General features: G+C 35.1%; 1 protein-coding gene and 1 long non-coding RNA gene across 2 annotated transcripts; one reads left to right on the top strand and one right to left on the bottom strand.

Moving 5' to 3' along the window:
• Positions 646-7,735, top strand: LOC105155437. Its single transcript, XR_847310.2, has 3 exons — positions 646-815; positions 2,499-2,574; positions 7,235-7,735. It is a non-coding gene; the product is annotated as an uncharacterized LOC105155437 (long non-coding RNA).
• On the bottom strand, positions 2,596-3,492 carry LOC110011731 (flavonoid 3'-monooxygenase-like). The gene has a single exon (XM_020692776.1). It carries the CDS (start codon positions 3,401-3,403, stop codon positions 2,831-2,833), a length of 573 nt encoding a protein of 190 aa, XP_020548435.1. The 5' UTR covers positions 3,404-3,492; the 3' UTR covers positions 2,596-2,830.

The raw sequence follows: 10,671 nt of genomic DNA on the forward strand, positions 1-10,671 counted from the left end.
TCCATGAGCCAGGTTAAATATTAGTATTCCTATTAGGGATTTCTTCCAGTCTAAATTCCTATCATCTCTTAAAGTAGCTAAAAAACTCTCTAGTAAACCTTCTGATGTTAGAGGCTTAACGATATTTGTACAAAACATATATGTCGAAACATATATTCTTTTTGGTAATGCCTTATATCCATGGCATCCAAAGATTTATTACTTTTTCCTCATTATAAAGAGTAATAGATTCTTCAGTAATTTTTTTACTTCCTGCTTAATTTTTCAAAAATCAAATCTTCCAAATTATAAATTACTCTAGGATTAACTTTAGAAATTGCCCAATTATTTAGTTGATCTAAATTTTTGAGAGTCATGTTCCTTTTTTTAGCATTCTTTACTTGATTACTATTATTATCAAATAAATGCTGCATATTATGCAAAGAAATAAAGTACTGCTGAATTATCCACTGCAACTTCAATAACATGGCTATGATATATTATATTATATATTATATGTTATATATTATATATTATATATATTTAAATTATATAAATAACTAATATATTTAATATTATTTAGTTATATAAAATAAATTTTATAAATAAGTATACATTTAATTAAATTGAATCATTGACTAATTTGATTTCATAACTTGAAAGTAAAATATTTGATTCATTTCTCTCTCCTCTAACTCTCTCTCTTGCCAGCAGACGCGAAGAAGCACAAGCAGAAAAGAAAAAATTGTGCAGAATTCTCTCCTCTAACTCTCTCTCTCTCGCTCGCGGAAGGCTCCGACTCCGTCGGCACAGCTTCACTCCGAAGCCATTAACAGGTAATTTTTCTTCTTTGTAATTTTTTTTACAGTTTGTAGAAGAAATTTGAATGCTTTCAAGTGTTTGTTGAAATGCCTGATTGAACACCTCTACGTTCTTCTCGTCGGAAAATTCATTTGTTTTGCTGAAATTTGTTGAAAAACGAACGAAGGGCTGCATTGCTTCAGAATGATGCTTAGACTTTGAACCCCTTAAATATATATGAATGAATGAACCCTTGCAATTTTGAATTCTTGTTTAGCTTGATTGTGTAAATTGTGAATGTGTTGGAATATATGATGATGTATTTGAGTTTTGAAAAGAAATTAACTGTGGGAGGACAGAAGCAGTAGCAGCAGGTGATGAATTAGAAGAAGAAGAAGGGTTCGTGTTCATAATAATTTGATTAATGGAGGGCTGAAAGCTTCGCTTGTTAATTTCTTCATTCACTACTTGAAGCTAATTTATTGAAAAAGAATTAGGAAAATGGATGATAAGAATGTATTGATCAATGTAATTAATTTTGTAGTAATTTTGAGTAGCTAGTTACTAACTTGAATTATACAGTACTAGAGAAGCTGTGGAAGGTCAATTCATTACCTTTGGAAGTGGATGAAAATTAAGTCATTGTATGTTAGGGTGGTCGCAATGAATTATTGATGAATTATAAGGATATAAGGATTGGTAAGTGAATGGATATAGGTATACTCTAGTCAATTTTCTGTTGTATAAGGGATATGAGTGTTGAAGAATAATGGATTGAAAATCTGTTTCATAGTAGCTGAATCAGTAAGAGAGTGTCTGCTTATCTTTCTAAGATTATCCATACTCTAAGCACATGCATATAGGATTAGGCAACATGTGCATAGAATCTGCTATGTAAGTGTATCTGCTTCAACTCAGATACCACTTCTATCTCCTTGCTTGCCCCCCAAGTTACATTGAAAGTGATATTATGTCCACTTTTGATGTTCATGGTGCTACTGCCACAATTTCTTATGTCATAGTTATTCAATGTATTGACATATCCATTTACTGTATAATCCATCCCATTTACATTACATGCAACTTGCTGCAGATAATAATCCTAAAGAAATTTTAAATGAATGAACAGGGAACTCATTCTCTAGTTCATACTTTACAACCTGTGTATCTTATAATCTTTAGAATGAATCTAAAAGAGGAACATAAAAGGACAATAATTAAGGGCAGAAACAAGCAGATCAGTTTCACCTTATGCAAGTCGAAGCTCTTTCTTCACTTTATATCAAACATAGAGAACTTAAGCCTGGATAAAGCCTACATTTGAGTTTTATGCATATGACATGAATACATAACATATAATATATAAAATGAAACACTAAATTAAAGTATACTTTGATTATGATTAAAATCTTCCACTAAACTCTAACTGGTTTCTTCTCATCCTAAAATTGAACTATCATTTAGCTAAATACTTCTTTATTTGATTGGATGTTAGTTCCTATTTTCTTATATCAGTAGATCAAAAACTTTGGTCCTATAATGGCTAATTAAGATATCAGACAACAAGCTACATAAATCCCATTCTCCTTTAACTATATTTTTTATCTAGCCTACTTTCTCTATCTCTCATTTATTCGTTCTTTTCTATTTTCTTTATTTGATCCTCTTTTCTATTAATTATGTTAATAAGTAAGTAAAATCTTTTTCACATGTTGCAGATTCTAGTTATTCTTAGATATAGGATTATAGACATTCTCAAGGAAAGAGTTGCTAAAGAACAAATGGTTCTTATCTGTAAGTATCTCTTAACATTTTTCTATTTGATAACTTATCCTATTCTTTTCCTTAAAGCTGAAATCGAATAAATGGTATTATTTAGGGATCAAAAGTATTATCCCGACAAATTTCTGGGCAAAACAAAGATACAAATGCAAACTTACCATATGGAACCAAAGAAGCATCATATTTATTTATAACATGTTCAACTTGTGCTGGGTAATAAATATTATGCATATGCTAATTACTAGACCGACATAATTAGAATGTGAAATTACACATACAGATTCTTATCAGACAACCTAGGACTAGGAATAGCAACCAACGGAGTCCTTCTCTTTGTCACAATCCCAAATATATCCTGTCTGTCCACTATTTCACCCTTTGGCAGTTTCCAATCAAATGAATGCAGAAGTGAAGCCAACACATACCTCAACATTCTATCTGCTAGTGGTATTACAGCACAAATCCTTCTTCCTGAACCGAACGGAATATAAGTAAAATTATTCCCACTAAAATTCCATTTTTCAGAGTTGCCTAAAAACCTCTCTGGCATGAATTCTGACGGGTTATCCCAAGCAAGAGGGTCCCTTTGAGTAGACCAGATGTTTACAATTACTGTCGAATCCTTAGGAATAGAATATCCTCCCACAGTGCAGGATTGGCTGGAAATTCTTAGTAATAAGGGTCCTATTGGGTGTACGCGTAGCGTTTCTTTTATGATAGCGTCCAAATAGACTAATTTTGGGATGTGAAACTCTTCCACTACATTGTTCAGTCCTACGACTTCATTTAGTTCCTTATATGCCCTTTCCATCACTTCTGGATTGTGCAAAAACTCATCCATTGCCCACTTGATCGTGGTTGCTGAAGTGTCCGTCCCACCTAGGATGATATTCTATTAAGAGAGATTTGGTCACTAAACATAGCACATGTAGCCGAAAATAAAACTAGTCGTTAATTAAACTATTATATGTTGTTTGATACTAAACCAAGGTTTAAATATTAAGAAATATAATAGAAAAGAATGGATGATATATATATATATATATATATATATATATATGGAAATGGATTAGGATAATGCTTTCCATTCGCAAAAAGAATGGATGATATATATATATATATATATATATATATATGGAAATGGATTAGGATAATGCTTTCCATTCGCAAAACAGTTTTATATATATATATATATGGAAATGGATTAGGATAATGCTTTCCTTTCGCAATTCAGTTTTGTTTGCTTTAATATATTTAGAGTTGTAGCTCACAATTTTTTATTTTCACTTATTAATCAAACTAAATTAAAAATAAATTTATATACGCATATATATATATTTATATATCTACTCAAAAAATATCCAATTAAGATTTTAATACTTTAGGGAACAATTAACGTGGGATGAATAATTAGAGGGTGGTAATTGTACCCATATTTTATTGATTAGGTAAATTTACTAAATGTTAATTCTTTCCTTTTCTATGTCTTTATTATCTCCTTCCATATATATATTCAAATTAACCGTGTAAAATCAAACTATTAGTTATTTCATTAAGTGTTCAAGAAGAAGAAGACCAGCTTTGGGAGAATAACATTAATTAATATTATGGCTCCTCCAAGATTGAAACGTCAAAGTGGAAGTTCCAGGATACAGAATTTTTATTATAATATATTGTTATAACATGTATATATTTGTGAATTTAAACTGTCACCTCTAATAGTAACTGAACCAAAATTATATTTTTTCCTTATTAAAAATATCACGATAAATATTAAGGTGAAAATTTTGAGTTACATAATAATAATCAAATGTAATCAACAGGACATATTAGTTGAAAGATTAGAAATCCTGAGCAATTACTTTTGGATAGGCATGGAGTACTAGTTAACTTTTTCAAGCATAAAATATATTTTATATATATTCCATTACCATTATATATATAAAATATGTTTCTAATGGTATATATAAATGAATAAACTTTATACACCTAACATGCATAGACAAAATTGGAGCTATATGAAATAGTACTATTTTGCAATAAAAATTGGAATTGATAATAAGCAAATCTCAATAATAGAGAAGTTACTGTGATCAAGCCTTTGATCTGTGTCTTGCCAATTTCCGTCTTAAAATCTTGTTTCTTGCTCAACTCCATAAGCGTTCGCAGAAAATCCAATCTCCCACCGTTCTTGTTGCCTCCTCCGTCCTTCGTGCGCTCGTTAATGATATCTTCGAAAATCTCGTCGATCCTTTGCATAATATTGCTAAATTCTTTCTTCACTCCTTGAATATCAAACCTGGCAAGAACCGGCAAATAATCAGACATATTTGGCTTTCTCAACAAATCACCAGCTCTTGCCACCAGCGGCGACAATGCTGCCCCAATCTTGTCCTTCTCCTCCCCTTGAATGGTGTTTCCCCACACCATGCTCATTGCAGCACTCAGAATAATACTAGAAGCTAGTTCCCAGATTTTAAAAGGGGTATTGATCTTGGTATAGATGTTTCTAATCGCTTTCCTGATCTCATCTTTACGAAGATTAGAAGTAGAATCAAGGCTGCTATTGCTTTGAAAATTGCCTACAAAGAGTTTTCTCCTCGTGCGCCAGCTAGAGTTGTAAGGACAGAAGATTATGTCATTTCCGTTGGAGCTGACAATGCGCGCAGCAACAGTGCTGTCATGGTTGGCGAACATGGTATCATGATCGCGAAGAATTTCTTTTATGAGGGACGGCGAGCTGATCACAAAGCAGAGTTTGGTCCCCAGCCAGAGCTTGTAGATTGGACCGTATTGGCGGGCTAGTTCAGTGAACTGAATATGCGTATCCGCGCGAAGGAAAGGCAAGAAGCCCACAATTGGCAAGCCCCCTGGTCCTGGTGGCGTGGGGGCTGTTTTGTTGCCGGACATGGTAAACAGCATGAGCATGCACCAGAAGATGGGCAGCGAAATTATAATGAGAAGTGGTGCTGAAAGAGGTGAAAAATCACTTAGAGAAATCATGTTTCTAGAGTAGACACCAATTCAGTTGATGTGTGTATTAGTTTTGCACCAAGTTGGTCATATATATGTATAGCACACACAGCCAAAAAATAAAAATATATAGTCAAGGTTTACATATTAAAAAATATAATAGAAAATAATGGATGCTATGTATATTTGGAAATGGATTAGGCTAATGCTTTCCGTTCTCAAACTTTTCTGAATAAATCAGCATAAAATAATCTATTAGTAACTTAATGGCTATAATTATAAATAGGATTAAATGCAATTTTGGTCCTCTAACTATAGCCAAATCCCGCTTTAGTCCTTTAACTTGTTAGGGTTTGGATCTGATCCTCTATATATTTCAATTGCTCAATTTTGAGATTTTTTCCGCCGAAAAATTACCTAATTAGCTGAAAATTTCCACGTGGGCCCATGTGGACATTTGAACTAGGGCTGAGACATAATTTGTTAGTAATAGCTGACTTGGCAATTTTTCGAATGTAAAAAAAAAAAAAAGAATGACATGGCATATTAATCCACGTCACTAGAGGGAAAACACTCAGCACAGCAACACATCCTACGCTTTTCGGCGCGTTCAAGGCCATGCGCCCCCTTGTTTGAATCGTCGTCCGATGAACGTCATTCCCATGCTGCGCGTGTTCTGATCGGAGCAAGGACGTGCCGCCAATTGCGGGTCAAACCTGCTGGAATCGCCACTTTTTCGCCGCACCTCTCTAAATTTTCGATCAATTTTCGATGAATCACCGGCACCACCGATATCAGTCGACTCCCCATCACCAGGCGAACATTTCCCCTCCATCAATTTGAAGTTTCATCGCGATTTGACGTTGGGCTCAAGAGGTGACAGACGCGACTTTCCGCCGTCTATACGCCGTCGTCCGAACGAATCAGCACTGCGCACCACCGCTGTTGGATTCCTCTCATCAAGGTGAGTCGAACGACAGCTCTCCCAGCCATTTTCATCAACTCCTCGATGAGATCACTTCTTTTAAAGTTTCGTGACGCCGCCACCTTTGAACTGCCGGATCTTCGCCGTCCGGACAAATCACCGTTGCGGACCACCACCGTTGGACTACTCTTGCCAAGGCGTTTTGAGCGAGACCTCACCCATCAATTTTCATCAGATTTTTTACGAGATCACAAGAGTCGGAGTCTTCGACCGCCGCCGTCCTTTGCGCCGCCAGCTTTCTCGAGTCACAAGCACAGCAAGAGGCCTCCCTTTTCCCTCTTTTTCCACGTCACACAAGATTAATATGCCATGTCATTCTTTTTTTTTTAATTCAAAAAAATGCCAAGTCAGCTAAAACTAACCAATTATGTCTCAGCCTTAATTTAAATGTCCACATGGGTTCCACGTGGAAATTTCCGGCGAGTTGGGTAATTTTTCGTCGAAAAAAGTCCCAAAATTGAGTAATTGAAAGACATAGAGGACCAGATCTAAACCCTAACAAGTTAAAGGACTAAAACGGAATTTGGCTATAGTCAGAGGATCAAAATTGAATTTAATCCTTATAAACATGAGTGCTTATAGCAGTATTTCAAAAGGTGAATGATTATTTAAAGTTATATTGATTATCTTTATATATATATATATACATATAGGAATGATCAAGATTATTTCATATAGTACTCTCTCTTTATATATATATATATACACATCCAGATGGACTCCTCCAATTGGGGTGATCAAGATTAATTTTGACGGGACTGTTTTTGCGACCGACGGTGAAACGGGGACTGGTGTGGTAGCTCGAGATGGAAATGGAACAGTGGTCGCTGGCTCTCCCATCGACAGAAAAGTTATGCCGATCCTGAATTAGGGGAAGTACTAACAGCTACGGAAGCGGCAGACTTGGTAAGGTAGGAATTGGTCACAAATTATTTTGGAGGGTGACTGTCTCCAAATGACCTCCAAACTGAGATCTCATGCTCATGATTTATCTTCTGTTGATTTCTGACATCCTTACTTTACTTAGTTTTTGCTCTTCTATTTCATTTAGTCATGTTAACCGTGATTGTAATGGCTTAACTTACAAAATCGCTCGCCATGAACACACCCAGCTTGAGGGGTCTGTTTTTCAGTTGGTGATGCTCAGTGTTTTTCTCTGAGTGACTCGGACTTGGCTTAATTCAATATATTGATTTCCCTTCAAAACAAAAGTATATATATATATAGGAATAATTACATTTTACATCCCTTTGCCTATTGTTCTTTTACACAAATCACATCTACCTTTTTAACAATTACATAAAGCACCCCTGGTAGCCTTTAAAATTCATATATGCCCCTATTGATATAGAAATGGGCTCAACAATGTTTTGTAATTAGCAAAAGATAGAAGATATATCAAAGTAATGTTTATGAAAATGAATAATATATTGAACATAACATACTTATAAAATATATGAACATGTCATACATATAAATAGGGAAAAATGCAATCAACTCCCTAATGATATCATAAATGAGTATAACCCCCTTATGAAAATAAATAGCGATTTACCTCTTTATATTTCTTAAAATACAAAAATTTATCCTCCTATGTTTTTTAAAATGAAGCAATTTACCTTCCTGTCTAGGAGGTAAATTGCTTCATTTTAAAAAATTTAGGGGGGTAAATTGCTATATTTTTTTCATAGGGGGGTAATGTGCTCGTTTTCAATATCATATGGGTAAATTGCTATTCATCCCATATAAATATTTGAAATGAAATATAAAAAATTCCTTTAAACTTTATACACCTAACATGTATGGACAAAATTGGAGTTATATCAAATAGTACTATTTTGCACCAAGTTGGTCATATATATAATGGGAATCCTAAAACTTTTAATTTTTGGTTTTTGGTTAGGAAATTGAAAAATCGATCGGAGAATTGTGGTTTTCCAAGCAAAATTACAAAGTTAATTGGTCGTATAAGATATGGCTATTTCAAATTTAACCCCTCGTTTTATGGATTTTTAATTGAACCCTTTTGTTATGCTAAAATATGTTGAATTAATTAACTCAAAAAAATGTTGCAATGTTGCCCATATTCTTATTCTGCCGTTAACGACAAAATACATGTGCCCCATTAAAGCTGGAAATGCATTCTCTTTAATTTTTAGTTCCGTTATGACTTTTATCTTAATTTTAATCTTCTAAATCAATATTTCTATTTGTGCAAATGAATACACATAATGAACAAAAGGAGGAGATTCTGAGGGGGCATTATCCCTATTTATGCAAAACACTAAAAAAACCCCTCTCATAAGGGTAAAATAGCCTAAAAGTTAGCAGGATTTGCACACCAATACGCGGGTCAGGTCCTCGGAGCCAACCCGCGCCAGAACCCAACAGGCACGATTGACAGGATTAATTCTCCATCGCACGATAAAAAGCTAGGAACACCTAGATGGTGACACATGGCCCAACCAGCACTGTACACTTCGACCCTATAAATACTTCAAATACGAATCATTTGAGGTAACACACGCATTTATTGCTTTTCACCTTTAAACCTACAGATCACATATTCTACCTCGAACCCCGAATTAACTTGAGCGTTGGAGGGTATTAGTTAGGGACGAACCTAACTAGCCTAATATATGTGTTTTAATCCTCAGAATCCATTAACGATTTGGGACGAATACGTGGTTAGCTTGGATCTGCTGAGGGAGGTCGCATATTTCGATCCGTATCAGTCGGCGCGGTTTATGGGAATTTGAGGATCACCAATCGAATAAGAATAGGAACGTTGAGGGGAGATATGCATGTAGTGGAAAATATATGTCCTGACAAGGAGAACAAATTGTGCAATTGACAAAAGGAGAATTGCAAAGATTGATGGAAGAAGTAGGAAGGAACACGCTTGTAGCTTATGAAAGGAGGACTGCCACACCATTTGTTACAGAAATGACCAAGCGTCAATTGTTTAAAGAGAAGGAATTGAAAGAACATATGAAGGAGCTAGCAAAAGAGAGCCTGTGAAAGGCCGTGAACTGGAATCCTCGAAAGTATGATCTAGCAATAGAGAGAGAGCCAAAAGAAGAGAACCAGCAATCTCTAGAGCCGAAGTAGATAGTGTGGGAGAACAGATAGAGCTATTAGGCAAGCAAATTGATGAGTTGAAAAGAAGAGGAGAGTTAGTATCTCAAAGTAGAAGCTCGCCCTGTTGTGATAAGATATTGACAAAAGGTGGTGAACCCAAAATTTAGAATATCGGATCTACCCAAATATGATGGAACTAAGGATTTTGCAGAGCATGTGGCAACCTTTGAGTTGGTAATGAAGTTATATGAACAATGAGGTCCAATTACAGCTAAATTGTTTGTTACTACACTTGCAGGAAAGGTGCATGAATGGTTCACTAACCTACCTAGTTGTATCATTGAGTCATACGAGCAGCTGTTGCAGAAGTTCACCTTCCATTTTGCAAGCAAAAGGAATCAAAAACGTTTTTCCACATATCTATTTCAAATAAGGGAAAGGAAGGATGAGACACTTAAGAGTTTTATGAGAAGGTTCAACAACGAGACTTTGGAAGTTCAAGATCTCAAGATTGACATGTGGTAAGTATTTTGATACATGGATTAAAGAAAGGGCCTTTCGCTTCAGCGTTAGCACGAGATCCACCTGAGATGTGGAACAATTGATGAGGTTGGCACAAAAGTATATTGATGAAGAGGAAATGAATGCCATAAAAGATGGAGAATAACAGAATAATAGACGTCGAGATCGAGATTGAGTAAGAGATTGCACTGACAAGAGAGCTAGATTTGATAAAGAAAGAGAACAGCCTTATCAGCCTAAGTATCATAGGTATACTCCTCACCATGACAGGGGCTAAAGCACTAATGATGGTTAAAAAGTCTAATCTACTCGAATGGCCCAAACATAGCAGATTCACATCGACCAAGAAATACTCCAGTAAGTATTACAAGTTTCACAGAGAAAGAGGACACCACATAGAAGATTGTTACCAGTTAAAAGATGAAATTTAAAGATTGGTAAGGCAAGAATATTTTAAGGATCAGATACTCAGAAATCAAAAAAGAGGAAGAGATGAGACAGGGAGGAGAATGAAGAGTAGGTCAAGGAGTAGAGAAAGAGGAGTGCTT

This window comes from Sesamum indicum, linkage group LG1 (assembly GCF_000512975.1).
Source record: "Sesamum indicum cultivar Zhongzhi No. 13 linkage group LG1, S_indicum_v1.0, whole genome shotgun sequence".
Taxonomy (NCBI): Eukaryota; Viridiplantae; Streptophyta; class Magnoliopsida; order Lamiales; family Pedaliaceae; genus Sesamum; species Sesamum indicum.